The sequence below is a fragment of the Ambystoma mexicanum genome, chromosome 3p (assembly GCF_040938575.1).
Source record: "Ambystoma mexicanum isolate Mex_15411 chromosome 3p, UKY_AmexF1_1, whole genome shotgun sequence".
In the NCBI taxonomy this organism is placed as follows: Eukaryota; Metazoa; Chordata; class Amphibia; order Caudata; family Ambystomatidae; genus Ambystoma; species Ambystoma mexicanum.
Window position 1 is genome coordinate 251,060,782 of NC_090925.1, and position 16,769 is coordinate 251,077,550.

At 45.0% G+C, this 16,769-nt stretch overlaps 1 protein-coding gene across 2 annotated transcripts in view; it reads left to right on the plus strand.

Annotated features, from left to right (window-relative positions):
- Nucleotides 1-447: 447 nt before the first annotated feature.
- The window catches only part of LOC138580306 (SUN domain-containing protein 3-like), a 153,530-nt gene continuing 137,208 nt past the window's right edge, over nt 448-16,769 (plus strand). Inside the window, exons 1-3 of one of the 2 annotated variants that reach the window (XM_069650729.1) lie at nt 448-912; nt 2,239-2,303; nt 6,420-6,654. In XM_069650729.1, the coding sequence (XP_069506830.1) occupies nt 779-912; nt 2,239-2,303; nt 6,420-6,654 (434 nt within the window). In that variant the 5' untranslated portion in view covers nt 448-778. The remainder of the gene's footprint in view (nt 913-2,238; nt 2,304-6,419; nt 6,655-16,769) is intronic. The other variant, XM_069650728.1, reaches the window with a different exon arrangement.

Here is a 16,769-nt window from a genome sequence, read left to right on the forward strand (position 1 = left end):
GCTTCATAATACTGTTTATTACCAGCAGAGGTCACTACAAGTCATGATTAGAATGGCATCTTCAGTAACAGACCTTTGGAATTCCATTATTTCCTAACATGGAAGGGAAGTATAGAGTCGTATATACATTGTCTTTGGAATGATTATAACTGAGGGACTGGAAAATGCCTTGGCCTATTTTGATCAGATTTCGATTTAAGTCGATCTTAAGACTAAACATTAACACTTTAAAACACTTTTAACAGACTTCACTCCCTTTCACACACTCGACTATATCTTTTTTACGACCCCTTTAATTGTATTCCAAGGCCAACAAACACGTATTAGTCCTGGCGCTCAATACGTGTTACGTCAAAACACGACTTCGTGGCCCCTCCTAAATTTCTGATGCCAATTAAAACACTTCTGCGTTAGGTCACCTTTCCTCCGTGAGAGTAACCACCCTGGAGACCCGCCCGAGGCACCCAGATGATGTGACGCACATCCCAGGGCAGTGTCAGAGGCCCAGCTGGCCTAGTCCATTATGATTTCATCGACAGCAGCGGACGCATCTTAGCCAATAACACGATCCCTCCCGCCATCTCCTAATGATGTCACGAGAGGGGGTGCCATCCCCACCCACACAGGCACAGGGCCTCATTAGCTGCTTTCAGGAAACACCTGGTGACCTGTCGGCAAGTCACTTAATGTCTGATTGTTACACGGGGTTAGGTCATGGAGACCAGCATTGTCGCCCTAGTCTGAGAGGAGGTGGCATTTCTCGACATCCTTGAGGACAATGCATCAGGAGAGACCCGGGGTGAAAACCTCCGACCTCCAGGACGCGTATGATGACAGCAACTCGAGTGAGAGCAGCAGCGAAGCCTCCCTGACAGGCTCGCTGCTGCCAGTCTCCCAGCCGGCCGTCACGAGGTGTGTGCTCATTATCGCATAGTAAAGGTTTTGACAGGTCTCACCTAAAGGGCTTTTAAATGGGTGGATTGGCCTTTAGGGAGTTAACCCAGGAGTTTGCTGCCTCTGGAAGCACGCTAGGGCTGGCTCATGTGACTTACGGTCCCCCGACCATATGTCCTGCGCGAGGCCTATCCGTGCCTAGTCTTGGTCTGATATGTGACTTAGAAGCAGGCCCACCAGCCCTTCCAAAATGCAACGACCTCTAATGGAATCCACTTATTTCGCATTGGGTGGCTCCCCTCCACTGCCCCCCACTTTTTTCAGAGGGCACCTTGATATGCTAATTTCTGGTGACGTCACAATTGGTATGTCACTGAGTCCCCTCCCATTTTTTTTATGACTTGACCCCTGCTAGCTGTCATTCCTGGGTATGTTCATGTCTAAAATTCGCCACCTTTCCTGCAGTCTTGACACAGGACGGACTCTGACCCAACGCCCGGGCCCTACAGGAGCGAGAGCGATAAATATCATGTTTATCCTTCGGGCCCACGTCTGGGGGCAGGCTTGCCAGTCCTTGACACCCGGCCGTACATCTCCGGGAGGCTATCACCAGCCACGTGTTTTCGGGACTAAGCACAGGCTGCCTTGCAAAGGTTAACGGTGGGTGAAGCCGGGGTGAGTGCAGTGGCAGATGTAAGGCAAAAGGACCTGCAGGCAATATTGACAGCAGGCGGAGGTTAGTTTGGATTAGTGCGACATTAATTAAGTTGAGGGACAGATGTTTCATGCAACATTTAACCTGTTAACAGCACTAATCACATCCTGTAGTACATGGTCTGCTTGCTGGCCTGGTTAAAATGATAAGATAACGGTGGGAGACCCCGTGCAGTCCTGGCTGTTTGACTTCAAAGTGAGATAGGCAGAGCAGGGTGTGCCGTCATCCCATGCGCTCTTGCCTCAGTGTTAAATCCGCCCCTGGCCGAGTGCCTAACCCGTCAAATCCTGGGAGACGAGGAAGATGCTGCCACAAGAAGTGTCACGTGCTCAGTCTTTGTGGTGTTCCACTTCCGCCTTTGCCCGCTTGACGCCCGCTCGAGCTTCCTTTATGACGCACGGCTGCAGCCCATTGTGATTGACGTCTACTCGCACCCGCACAAGTGGGGGAGGAGAGTCGTGGGGAAGCACTAGTGAATATTAAAGAATGTTTTTTTGTCAGGATTTATGTTTATTAGCTGTAACATACACAGGTCATGTGATTAGACACGTACACACTGCAGTTATCAACTCTAGATGCTGATGAAATAGCTCAGGGATTTTTTTCTGACAACTTCGTTCTCTCTTTAGAGTTTTTGTGAACAGATCTGGGATCCAGAGCACTATTGCCCAGCTGGGACAGTCATCGTTTTGGGGTGAGTCCAGCTATTTGATTGGTTTGGTTTTATATGTAGCACTGCCTTCATAATCCTATAGTACATCCTGCCTCCTGTTCTGCCGCTGGGCCCAGTCAATACCTCCATTGTGAAATCTCAAGGTTGCAAATATAGCCCTCACATTCGCATTTTCCACATACTCAACATTTTGCACATTTCAATTTTATCCCTTTTTAATGTAAAAAGACCAGCATATCGCAACGTCTCGGGAGGATAGCTCAGCGGCAACATGCTCGCCTTGGAAGCAAGACGACATGGAGCAACACAGGTTCGATCCCTGGGTCCACGCTTAGAAACCTCTGGGTATTAAGCGTGTTATAAATACCCTATCATATCAAAAACAAATTACACTGCTCCGGTTAAGGCCAGGGAAGGATTCAGGTAATTTACATAGAGATGGACAAGAAATGGACAAAGCCAGGGGAGTTGCTAGGTCTAGAAAAGACCAGGGGCTAAGCTGATGTCAGAACTGTTGGGATTGGGGGCTAGCTAGTCTTTTGGCTGTAGCTCCTGGGATTCTATCCGGGGCTACAACCAAAAGATCAGGGGCTATAGCCCCCTTATCCCCCCTAGCAATGCCCCTGGACAAAGCCAATAGTTTGGGGGGACAAAAGGAGGACGTCTGTAGCCATGCCGCCAGCATCCCAGGTCTCTGGCAGGGGGATTGTGGATACAGCCGGCATGGCCAAGGGTGGAGCGCCACTTTGCCAAAAGTTGTCACCAAATCGCCAGGAAATTGCCTTGTCACTAACTGTGCCATCAAATGCCACGGTGCTTGCACCGCTGCCAAGGCTCCCATTGCATGATTGGTCATGGACTATTCTCAAACGGCATGTGCCATGCTTTGGGGATCACACACTTCTTACCACATGGATAAGATCTATGATATTCAAAAAGAAGATGTATTTAACAAGTGTCTACACCACAAGACAGGACAAGAAGAACCAATAATATGTCAACAAAACACCTTAAAAGGTATTTTTATTATTTAAATCTGTAGAGTAAAACACTCCTAAAATGATCAGATTACATAAAATTCAATATTAAACACGATGTCTAAAACATGCAAAACATACACTTTACAAGACACAAGGAAACACATACTGTGTGTTAATTGTTGTAGTGATTGCAACGTTTCTCTGTATGAAATTTCACACTGGAGTAGTTTTTCAAATTCTAAAGTGCAATTGGTATATTTTTCTCAAACCCAACTTGTACAAGTTTCTGTCCTTAAAACACAGACAAATGTAGGACATTCATCAGGGGTAAAATTGCTTGTGTATTTAAAGTGATAATTCTTCTTTCCTATCACTTTCTTTCTGTCTGTTCCTCAACAATGATGAATCCTATGGGTTAAAGACACTGGCCCTCATTACGAGTTCGGCGGTAGCCATGCCGCTATTGGCGGCATGACTGCTGCCGAAATCGCGTCCGTGTCCTCGGAATAAGGACTTACGGGCCAGTTCGGAAGGCCCGGTAATTCCTCCCTCCAAGGACCCGGACACGGTCCTTCCCCATTCCCATTTCAGCTCCCATAGGGCTGAATGGGGATGGGAGAGGGAGCAAACAACGGGCCATGCCTAGCTGATCAAACCTCACATATGTAGGGCAAAAGAACAAGTTATAGAGCCCACTTTTATAACTTATGAGGGATTGATGGAAACACCCAGTAATAACATAAACATAATGTCCACACAATGTTCTCTATCACATACTTGACATGGTGCAAAAAACCAAAATCATTATAGCAAACAGCACAGGTATAATTAGGAGGAATGACATGGTTAAACAATCCCAAATCGTTATTGCAAACAGCATAGATTTTCATACACCATATCGGGGAAACCCACAACAGAAACATATGGTATACAATATCACTGAGCTTATCCTTTACAGGTAGGATGATTTACATTTACCGCCACTTGGAGGTTACAGCTGTTCCAAGATTTATTTCATCTGTGAAGTACATATATGCGTGTATGCTAAATTGCTAAGTAAATATGGTGAATCATATTGTTTGGTTTACAAACCTTAAGTCAAAACACATATATATCTGACAAAGGACACAGCTTGTAGCATCTGCGTTCACCACTTTCACAGACCAGTGGAAATATCTGGTAATATCATAAAACGCATAGTATCATGATGACTTCCTATGACTTTAATTCCTTAATGGAGTGTTCCAAATGATTATTGCCACATTATTTCCTTTACTGTGATTATTGGACCTTTTCGTGCATATACCAACACAAAGTTGTCTTTTAACAACAGAATATATTTCATATAAGGTCTGCCATTTAGTGGTTAGGGTTGTTCCCAGGTTTTTATACAGTATCTTTTCCATCTCCATTCTTTATGCCTATATGACAACAAAAAAGTTCCTTAACGAGTTGATTGGGCACATGGGTATGTATCTTGTATGCATTGTGCCACTCAATATTTTCATTAAGACCTTCAACATGGCTCTTAGTAAAAAAAATGTTTGTTCTAAACTCAATAGTTTTTTGTTAATTAGATCTTGTGTTCATCCTCTTACATGTTTCAAGATGGTCCAATTGAAGTCAGTACACTTATGATCTCTTTCCAAAAAGTGTTTTACAAGTGGTGCCTGATCTGTCTTATTTTTGATACAACTCTTGTGCTCAATCAATCTCGTTTTACACTTACGATTAGTTTTCCCAATGTAAATGTATTGGCAAGGGTGTCTTGTGGGTAGACACCTGTTAAATACATCTTCTTTTTGAATATGGTTGGTCATGGGCCATTTTACCAAGAATTGACAGGCATTTGTGGCATATTGCAATCGAATGCACCATTGCCAAGGATGGCATTAACTGCCCAGGGCCTTGCCTCATTGTGAAAGATCACCATTAAATGGGCATAAGCCTATCTCTTTGCCAAAGATGGCCAATAACTGCCCAAGTAGCTTACCTGGTTGTGAAGGAAATCCATTATTTATCAGGTACGTGCTGCATTGCCAACGATTGGCATCCAATGGAAACAACTTTATTGCCAAGGATTGCTGTGAAATGCCAGGGTACAGTTAAATTTCTGCCCCAGCGCCTCTGGTATAAACCCCTGTGACCACCCTTCCCCATGCCCAGCTCCTCTCTATGATGTGCAGGTGAAGAGCGCAGTAGCGCTGCACTCTTCTCTTCCAGCTGGCTCCTTCTTTGCCCACAGTAGGAGAATAATGCAGGGACAAACGCCTCAGGCAGGTGGGCAGAGCTCTTGGAATGCAAGAACGCTTTGGGTTGGCTTCCTGGTGCTTACATTTCCTCACTGGCCTTCCTGCCACCCCGCCCCCCCCCACCCCCTGCCATTGTGAGACAAAGAGCACCTCGTTCCTGCTCTGCTACCTATGTGCGGTTTTGATGTGGACTAGGGGAGAAAACACTCTGCAGCACAGCTTTGCAATATAGGAGAGGCTTGCGCTATTTCCATGACACCATGGAAAGAGAAGACAGATTACGTTTATGCGGCACGCAGAATAACAATGTGTGCGCTGTCCAATAGGCTCCACAGCCAATATCGCTGCATAACAATGTCTATCCCTCATTTTGGGTGTGGCTTGCGCCACCACCCCAAGCAGCCAAAAGCAAAAGGCTGTTAAGAATATGAAGGTATGGGGTGCCACACATTACAAAAACATATAAGGCAAGTAATAATGTGAAATAGAGATGGGTGTGTGTTTTGTAATGGATTGGAGGTGAGAGAGCTACCACACAAGAAAGGGCTGGTTACCAAAGAAGTACTGTTATTTTTCCAGCCACTTTTAGTTAACCAAAAAGAGATATACAATATTTATGTTGAGAAACTAAAACACAACGCTGTAATGTGGGTTTTTTGTCCGTTCATGTTGAGATTGAAGTAATACATACCTGTGACCAATAGATTGAGACATGGAATCCTATGACTCCTAAATTGATAGGGTGTCCGATAGGAAAACGAGGTGAAAGGCTGTGAGTGGCGTGTAGGGTTGGGAGAACAGGCCAGACTTGCCTTTCAGAAGCAGCACTGATTTCCTTTGCCTACAGGCCAGTGCAACTTTGGGGGATGATGATTGGTTCAATGCCATGACGTTTGTCTTGACAGGAGGAGAAGTGGGAATCAGCAGCAGCAGCAGCGCCGAATCTCTTGCCAGGGGAAGGAATAGCCCAGACGCCCCCAAAGCCTCCATCTTGAAGTCCTTGTCTGCCCTGAGAGACTCCAATCAGCTTGCCGACAAGCCCTGGCTGCAGCGGAACGCCCTGCTCGCGCTTCTCGTCATCAAGTTTCTGTTCACCACTGCGCGTGGGTGGTTTGGCAAGGCATGCAAGACGTTTGCAAGGTAAGGGTAGTCCCTTCTTCGGCATGTGGAGCAGAGCGAACGAGTAGAGGAAAGTAGCCAGCCCAGGGACAGAGGGGCCGGTCCCTCTTTATGCTCGTGCACACAGTACACGCACGCGCTGCTTGAAACACTTCCCGTTTGACATAAATGCAGGACCACAAGACGAGTTGCACCTGCACATTTTTCTGCCTGCAGATATGAACGAATACTCACATGTTGTTTCAAATACTCTGCATGTAAAAAAAATATATACTGTATGTAGATTTTCAGATAAATCAACATGCCATTTTGTCTTCCTAAAAACGCCAAAGAGGAATAGTCATATTTTCGTCTGAAAAGAGCGTATTTTTGAAAAACAGGTAAAATACGACTTCCACTTTGGCATTTTTAGGAAGACAAAATGGCATGGTGATTTATCTGAACATCTACATGCAGTATTTCTTTATCCACTAGATGGCAAAACACGGCAAAAACAGTATTTGATATGAGATAATGAATGATAAAAAAAACGCTTAAACGTTATTTATATAAACACAATTACAATTTTATTATTTATTTAAGAAGGTGGATCTACAACGAGTTTAAAGACCCATAACCGCCAAAGTACCTAGCGGTTTTTTGCTCCAGATAAAGGTTGGTGGTAACAGCTTGTATGTGACGCACTCTAATTCTAAGAGAGTAAGTGCAGAGATAGACAAATGCATCGCTTCAAATGGAAGCACCAACAACGGCAATTCATGCATTGTGGACCGCATGATAACCACACACAATGTATTCACAAACCAATGGCACGAAAATGAAACTGATTAGCCAGGAAAGGTTAAACAAGGCGCAGGTGTACTCAGTGACATGAAAGAGTATACATGGCAAGTGTCCCAGAAAAACGCCATGCAGCAGCATGTATAATTATGCTCTCGTTGGCAGGCACGTGCCAGCGCGGAAGCCAATCTTTGAGGGAGCCGTTGGCATGTATTCCTGCGATCGCTGTAATGCAGTGAGCAACTCTGCTGTGCTTATGCTGCAGTGTGTAGCATGTTGCACATCAACACCGTTATGTGCTGTCTGCCTTCAAACGTCATTTTCTAAACTATTGTATTCTGTAGTTGTTTCACATTTTCCTTCAACAGCAGTGCGCATCTGCGGACTCTCGAGTGGGTACCTTCCCAAAGAACAGGTCAATGGGCCTTGTTCGTTCTCGACAGAGGGGCGCCGGTGGACTATTTTTTAACCATATCATGTGTTATTAACTGTTTCGGGCATAGATCGTATCCATATATTTTAATTTGCATTGAATTGTGATAACTCACGAAATGGCCACTAAACAAGATGATATCCTTACTGAATTTTTAGTGATTGTAGTGTTTTTTGTTTTGTGCTACAGGCGAATGGAAATGTCTCGTGCTTTCACACAGAGGCTATAGTCATAACAATTCGTGGAGCTTTTTCGGACTGGAAACATATTCACGAACGCCTCTAGAGCACGGAGGACCAGCAGTGTCTATACAGTTGAACATTGCTTCAGCAGAACACGTTCCTGAAAACCCCTATCCCCAAAAAACAGAACGGTCCAAATACATGAGCACCGCTTCCGCTGTAACACATTGCTGAGCGTCCAGAACAGCGGCAACGCCTGCCAATGCCAATGACAGGCTGAGAACACCCCATGGGAAACTGCTTTTGATAGGTCAGATGTAGCCCTGTGACAGCCATGGAAAGCGGACACATGTTTTTATAGAGAAGGAGATTTTGAGAGGTTTTTCAGAGTTATCTGGGACCAAGAAAAGGCCGGCAGGATAGATGTAACAAGGAGCTGCACTTTGAACGGGGGGCGGGGCGAGGGGGTGGGTGGTGCAGACAGCTGGATCAAATTTTCATCATGGTTTATCATTTTTACTTTTGGAACATTAATGTTATCAAGGACTTTTGCTTAGCTTGATCTTCGAAACAGAGGTTATTTTCGGTGCGTTTTTTAAATTCTGAAGGCACCTCCTGGTTTTTCCAAGTGGGTGTTTACAGTGATTGTTTCTGGACGAATCTGTGTGAGCACCGCGCCGGCCATAATGTCGACTATTAAATTGTCGACTCCCATTATGGCGCAGCGCATTGATTGTGCAGGGCTTCATCGGGCAACTCAAAGGTCCAGGAGGATGCAGAAAGCTTCATTCACGGTTTCTTCGTCGGGTGTCTATCCCAGTGGCCGACTCGGCCTATAGTCGCCATTTAAGCAGGTTTCCCCCATTCATGCACAGCCTAGGCTGTCAATCACACAGCAGGACGGGTTGCATTCAGGCATTCCTAGAGACGGGATCCCCTCCTCACATCCTGTCCTTCCAGATACACTGGAGCCAGAGGCAGGCTTCAGGACTGAAGCCCGCCAAAGGCAAGACAAACAAATGTCTCAACCCTGTCTCAATGCACAGAGTAAAACCCAAGAAGGACCTCACAAAGAGAAAATGGTGAAAAAAGAAGACGGGCCAGTTTGCCAAAATGCTCACCCATTGGTGCTGTACTGCAGCTGAGGGTTCAGCCTACCATAGAAAAGCACAATGGTAGGAAAAATTAAACCACTACCACCAAATATTTTAAGTAGTGAGGCTAACATAAAAATGCTACATGAGAATGTTTGTCTGGCTGCGGGAATTCAGGAAAGATGGCCACATGGCCTCCAAAGTGCATACGTTCCTAGAACAGTTCAAAGTTCTGAATGAAAGCCTTCTAGTGAAATCGTCTGAGGCATTGAATTCAGAGATGTCTGTGGGTAGATGTGGAAATATTTGCAGAAATGTATCTTTAACCTCGTTGAATCTGAGAGAAAGGGTGAGACAAATTAAAATCCTGAACAGGGTGTTTTGGACCCCACAGAACTTGTATATGAGGGGATTGTTAATGTCTGAGGCTTGTTGGAGATTTAAGTTACAGAGAGGAACATTTGAACACATGATATGGGAGTGTGGATCTGTGAGAAACCTTTGGAGGGAGGTAACCACGACAATTAATCAAGTCTTAATGTTAGATCTAGATTATGATTGATAGTATTATTCTAGGTGAAGAAAACCTGATAGAGGATGTGTCATATTCACAAAGATGTTGGTTTTTTAGAGCATCACTATCTGCTAAGAAAATTATTCTAAGGTTCTGGAAGAGTGATCAAACTCCATCTGTTTATGATTGGCTGAAGGATCTAGAACACATGTCAAACATGGAAAGCTTGATCTTATGCAAATACAAAAAAGACGCTTATTTGAAGATATATGGGGAAAATTCCTAGAAATGTAATTGTTTAGCTCCATTGGTCTTTAAAAACTTTAATACTGTTCTAAGTGATTTGCCACACATGTGAATTGTTGCATTTCTACATGTTAAATAAGTTGTAATAATTGGCACTGTTAATGTTCTTTGTAAAATTCAAATAAATATGTGAATATATATTTAAAAAAAGGGATACTAGATAACCGCCCCAGCACTCCAAATAAGATGGGTTGTGCTGGACCTACAAAGAGAAAAGGTAAGTAAAGTCAATTTCACTTTACTATTCCTGGGGACTGTAGTTCACCCAAGAAAAGGTATTTAAACCTTGTGAGAAATCTAAAGGGATTTCGCTGTGACACTGCACTGAATGTGCTGTTTGTCACCATGCAAAAAGTAGATGCCTATGGAGTTTGTCAGACTCCAAAAACAGTGAACACACATCATCCAAATCAGGTCAAAACACATGAGAGAGTGAGAAAAAGGTCTCACTCACTCCAGGATAAAAAGTAAAAGTACTAAAGTCCAGCAAAAGAGCTGGGGGGTCTCTGAGGTGGAGGGGAATTAGCACAGAAATGAGAATTCTCCCCAACTGTGCCCTTCATCCCCATACCCGCCTCTCCCTATCCACTTACCTTATCGGCAGCACACAGTGAAGTGTGCCGCCGTCTCTCTTCCAACTCTGCAGTGTCATTTCCTTCCACTTGTGTGGGTCTATACTGACGCTGCAGGGTCCTTTCTCTTCATTTTTGTTTTCAACTTATCCTCTGCTTACCAGCAGGGAAACCCCCCGCAATCTCCAACTCCAGTACCTGCGCCCAAGAGGAGCAGGGGACACCCCGCAACCCCTGCTCTGCTTGGGCTCAGTAATGGGAGTCAGTATTTTGTGCACACCTAAAGGCGCATCAACGTAGTGGTCGCAGTTATGGGGTCGACATTTTTATTATTATTTCTTTCTGGACTAGCAAAACATTACCTTTCTACACATCAATTTTGTGAGTACCATATTGCTGTGTTATGGATTACAATGGCTTCACTCATTTAGATTGGCTGTAGAAGCAAAGTACGGAGGCAGTAAGGATGCTAGATTAGTATTTATGTGTAGTCTTAATAATAGGGCGAATGTCTTACTGTTTCTATTCATTTATTTTATTTCTAAATAAATTCATAAGTGTCAACTTGGCCTGAGGGCATCAGAGCACTGTACACGTTTTCATGAACAAAATAAAACAATGTAAAATGTACACATCCTATCAAACCTAAAACTGATTGTTTCCATAAACCCTAATTAAAAATACAGTACTCACTTCCAATATACTGCTGACAGACTAATACATCAATCCAGATAAAAACTCTCATCACACATCCAAATCCTAACAAAACATATCCTCTAACCATGGCTTAAAAAGTTTCTTGAATTTTGGGAAGTCTTCAAACATCCTTATGGGTAGGGTGGTCAGCGGTTTTAAAGCACCTCCGGAAAATGAACGTTTCTTGGAGAAACTCTGCTTCAACATTGGTACTTCTAAAATTAGGGATTCTCGACTGCATGCTCTCCCTGGAACCACCTGAAATCTTCAACTCACTTAAAAAATATTCTTAAAATGTAACGCTTTATACACCAGACATATCATTTTAAAACGTATCCTCTAATCACTCGGTAACCAATGCAGCTCCTTCATGATTGTTGAAATGTGATCACATTTCCTCGCTCCCTGGACCAATCGTGCAACAGCATTAAAAATAGATCTCAGTGGAGTGATATATGCATTTGGGTTCCCCATCAGCAAGGAATTTCCAAAGTCTATTCTTGATAAAAACTAGGGATTGAATCAAAGTGCGAAGATGGGAATTAGACAGAAGTGGTTTTATTGCTGTTAATGCACTAAGATGAAAATTAGCTGATTTCACTTGGCTGTTTATTTTAGGATTCATAGAGAGTTGCACGTCATTCACAAACCCCAAGCATTTTACTGAGGTAGTGAATTCTCTAGAGGCTCCTAAGTAGCATCGTTTTTTGGAAACTTTCAACCAAGGACTGATCGGGTTTCCCACGACAGAGCAGTAGAAACGCGGAGTTGCAGAGAGTTGAAGTCTTGCAGCTTTTTCTGTTCGTTTGGAAACCATGCCTACTTGCTTACCTGCCAGTCTGCTTTCTCTTTCTACTGATGGGAGGACCTGTTAAAACCTTCAGCCCGCCGACGAGCAGCCGCAGAGTTGCCGAGAGTTGCAGTCTTGCAGCTCCTTCTGTTTGTTTGGAAATCTTGCCTACCTGCCAGTCTGCTTTCTCTTTCTACTGGTGGGAGGACCTGTTAAAACCTTCACGCCACCGCAGAGTGGCCGCAGAGTTGCAGACAGTTGCAGTCTTACAGCTCCTTCTGTTCGTTTGGAAACCTGGCCTACCTGCTCACCTGCCAGTCTGCTTTCTCTTTCTACTGGTAGGAGGAACTGTTAAAACCTTCAGCCTGCCACGGAGCAGCCGCGGAGTTGCGGAGAGTGGCAGTCTTGCAGATCCCACTCCTTGACAGCCCCCACAGTCATGGACGAGGGTCACCTGTTGAGGAGCTCGAGGCACCATGAGGAGGATCAGTCTCTGAGGGACATGAGGCGGGAAGTTCCCATGGAAGTCTGTATACTGCCCCTTCCTCAAAGTGAAGAGGAGGAGAAGTCTTGCAGGAGGGGGACTGAAGGTAAGCCTGACAAGCCCCAGGGCGCTGCTCACGCCAAGTGGAGCTCTGCTCAATCCTCCCATGCATGCAAACGCACTATATGAGCAAGAAACCAGAGCCGTCACGCTTGAAAACGATCTAAATAGCACAGCGGTTAATCCTTCCTTCCGCTCCTACCCTGGAGAACTTGTCATATGTGCCAGAACTGTTAGGCGGCACGTCCGTACACAACACAACTAGCCCAGCGGTCAACACAAAAGACCAACTGACCATAAACAAGAACACCTTGAAACATACACGTCACCCGTCAACTTGGCGGAGAGAAGACCTGGATGGGAAATCCTTCGTAACACCCACCAAAAACATTCAACTCCCTTGCCATCCCCTCTCTCCACCCCTCTAGGCTACCCAGCCAAGAGTTAATACCTGTTGCGGGGTCGCAGCCCTGGAGCCCTTCTGGGCTTCTGTCTCCTTCAAGTAGCGGGCCTGCAGTGCTTGGCTTCTGGGCCCGGAGCCCCTTTCTCTCCAGTCGGGGGCTCTGGAGGGCGGCCCAACGCTGCACGTTATGGCTGAGGTGCACAGGGAGCCAGTGGGTGCTCGGAAGGAGTGTCCTATGGTGGGGGTCAGGGAGGCGGAGAGGTGCTGTGGAGCCGCGTCCGCAGAAGAGAGGGTCCTGGCTGGCGACACGGCTCCGCTTGGGGGTGAGGGGACATCGTCCCTGTGTGAAACCCAGACTGAGTCGCCGGGGAGCGGGACCCGACCATAGACGTCGTGGAGCCAGATGGGGACAGAGCTGACTTGTTTTCTCCCTCGTGTGAGAGTGGAGAGAGCAGAGTCCCCGCTCTAACACCTCCCCCTAATGTCAAAACAGGGGAACCACATCTGCGTCAACATAAACAGAAAACGAATAAAATGGTAATAATAACTCAATCAACGTCAAAACAGACCAGGAAAAGACATACAAGAAAAAGGATGCAAAACTCTATACTGCAAAACCCAAGGAAGAGAACCGAAAGGAAACAAATTGTGCCTGTGAAGGTAATTCCAGTCCTAACACCACTCTCAGAACAAAAAAAAAAAACAAACAAGGCTTGCGGCCAACAGAGAATTCCCAAACGGCACAGATTACAACACCCCAATCCTCGGACAAAGCGCTTGGGAAGAAAAATTGTTCCAAAAAAATCATTTATATCAGCGAATCTAGCAAATTGTTTTCTCAAAAAAACGCTAGCTTGTGGGAGCAAACTAGAAAAAGAACCTTTAATAGCCCACGAGATATCAGATGCAGAATTACTGGAAAGCACCAGAAATTAAATTGATGGATCTTGCCACCAGCCCACCCAGTCAGCTCTGGGTGAACTAAACCGGTCAGGGCCAAAACTTACTCCAGAACCAACTATAACACCACACCTAAAAGCAGTTTGGGAACCACATATAGTGCCTTGCGTCGCACTTCACACACCAAATGATTTGACTTCTAACAGAGCCCCCCCACAACCAACTTCCTACTAAACTGGCCAAGGAGGTATAAACCAGCAGAGTGACCATGGTGATAACCTCCAACCCCAGCACAGGACAAGAGATGAACCTAGAATAAACGTGCCTCAGGAAAACTCTACACCGGACATGTGCAAGCAGAGGGAGGTGGCTTTAGGCCTCAATGATTACGTGATAAAAAAAATATCCTGCAATGCTTCCAGATATCACAAGAGATATCACAACTGTAGGCAGTAGAATGAAAGGAAAAGTGCCAGAAAGACCTTACCCTCATGAGACCCAAGATGAAAGTATAATTCTGCCCCAAGATCCCTTGACCGCCCAACCAAGTGACCCATCAAATGGCTGATTGGACCAAAACAAACACACCTTTACATACATCTTGATAACACCAAATTGGAATGACCCATTAACCAAGTGCCTAAAACACCTAGAAAGCGCCTGTCAAGTAAACTTGGTGATCAAACATGAACTGAGAGCACTAGAAAAATGGACTTACTATCCATAATGTCTACGGTCACGATAACTCTTGCTCCGTTCTCAAAGTTATATGAGGCAATTCACGAAACTTTAAAGGACCACACCTCATTGGTGGCAGCAATGCACAACAAGCTGACATACTTGGAAGGGCACTTAATATCCCCTGTCCAGGCTCACATCGATACCCAGCAAAATAAGACATCCGTAAGTAACCAAATTACCTTGATGGACCGCGAAGAGGAAAGCCATCATATTGAAAATCTTCAGTCAGAGGAACCACCCAATTACGGAAGCAAGCCAACCAGCACTGAAAAGAACCTACCACAAGTTCAGCCTGTACAACCAGGCATCCTCAAAGGCGCTCTGAAAAAAGGAAAGAGTAAGAAGGAGGAATTAGCATTGCAAAAAAAAAAAAAACAGCAAGCAGGACCCACAGGGGCCGTAACTCACCAAAAAAGTATCAAAGAATCCTTTATCTTGGAAAATCTTAAAGCTTCCCTGAATAACCTGACATCAAGGGTCCAAGCACAACACCTGGCCGATATGGATGGACCCTATGTTAAGCGCCAACTCTAATCAGCAGCGGCCAGCATCAGTAACCAGATCGCAGGCTTCTGTTGAAATTCGGCAAGAACATATTTCCACTACTCACGCCGAGAGCGAGTTAAACTCAGGCATAGTTGTCTTGGTTGTGAACAAAGATTCAGAGGCCACTGTAGATCTGATGGACGTATCAGAATACTCCTTTGAGTACTCAGAATCGGAGCTCCCTGAAGCCGGAGACACAAGGACAAAAGAATCTACGAGTTGCGCAAACAACTCTCAGCCAAAGACAAATAAGACAGTAATGGCAGTCAAACCAACTCCTGATGAAACGTTTAAGCAACTTCCACCTCTACCTTCTTCTCCATTTCTAACCCTTTCTGAAAAAAGAAATAAACAACACCTCCAAGAGACCAAGAGAAACCTATTACAAAACTAATGAATACATTCACCTAAGAATAATGAAGTGGAAAAAGCATCAGTACAACAACGTACTGGAAGGCTGACAACAAACAAAAAACGATACAGGTCGAGAAGTACAGAAGTGGATGATTTCAGAAAGATGGCTTCCGTGAGACAGTATCCTTGTATAGATGAAAGTGAATTGACAAGAAATGGAGGGCTCGATTGGAAAAAACAAATACAGAAAATGATCAAAACAAGAAGTGGGCGTCATCATTACCTCCCATCACGCAACACAAGGTCTCTAAAACTAATACGAATCCTGGGAAAACGAGACCACTTGATCTTAAATTGCAGAGCAGCCGTGCAATTACTTCAGTGCATCCCGAACTTGAGGTCGATAACTTCAGATGACAAAAAACACGTGACCGACTCAGTATATCTTCACATTAAGTCTGCAGCAGTAACAGCTACCCTCCTCGAAGCTGGGGACAATTGAAAACTCGGATTTGATTTAAGGCCAACGAATGGTGTAGAACACCTAACCACAGACCGTCCAAAAAGAGATCAACAACCATTGAGTCCCAACAACTCATCTAGGTCATGCCCACAACCGAGAATGAAGGAATCAAACTCCGTAAAAATGCCAACAGCACCAAATCAAACACTGGAGAGAGAGTCGAGTCAGCTACAGTTACCAAAATCAAAAACACGAATGGCCCAAAGAAATTCACCTGTAGAACAAGTCTGGGACCCTTCCAGAGTGCCACATGGACCCAGACTAAGACTTAAGGTCTCCTTTCTTCCGGACAACTGAACTGAAAGAACAACAATCGCTACCTAGGAGGACTCACTGAGGGCTTAGAGGAGCAACCGAGGAGTTGAGCTTCCAAAGCTGCCTCAATCCTCACGGCCGAATAGCAACCCAGGAGAAGACACCACTCAAACCCAAAACCAAAAATGGAGACCCATATAAAGAAGAAAGAATTAAAACTAGGATCCTGGAACACACAGGGTTCAACCACCTGACAGCCCCCAGTGACGTGAACCTAGCTTGTTTTGATATCCTGTGCTTACAGGAAACTCTGTTGATCCACAAACCCCCACTGGACGGTTATGATACCGGAGCTGCACCAGCAATCAAAGGAGATGAGGGGCGGCCAGTCTCGGGCCTACTAACCGCAGTGAAAGCTGGTTCAGGCGTTTCCATCTTAAAGCTGCTGGTCTCTGAACTCTTGTTCCTTGTCCTGTTAGCGAGTTGGTCACTGGCTGAACCAG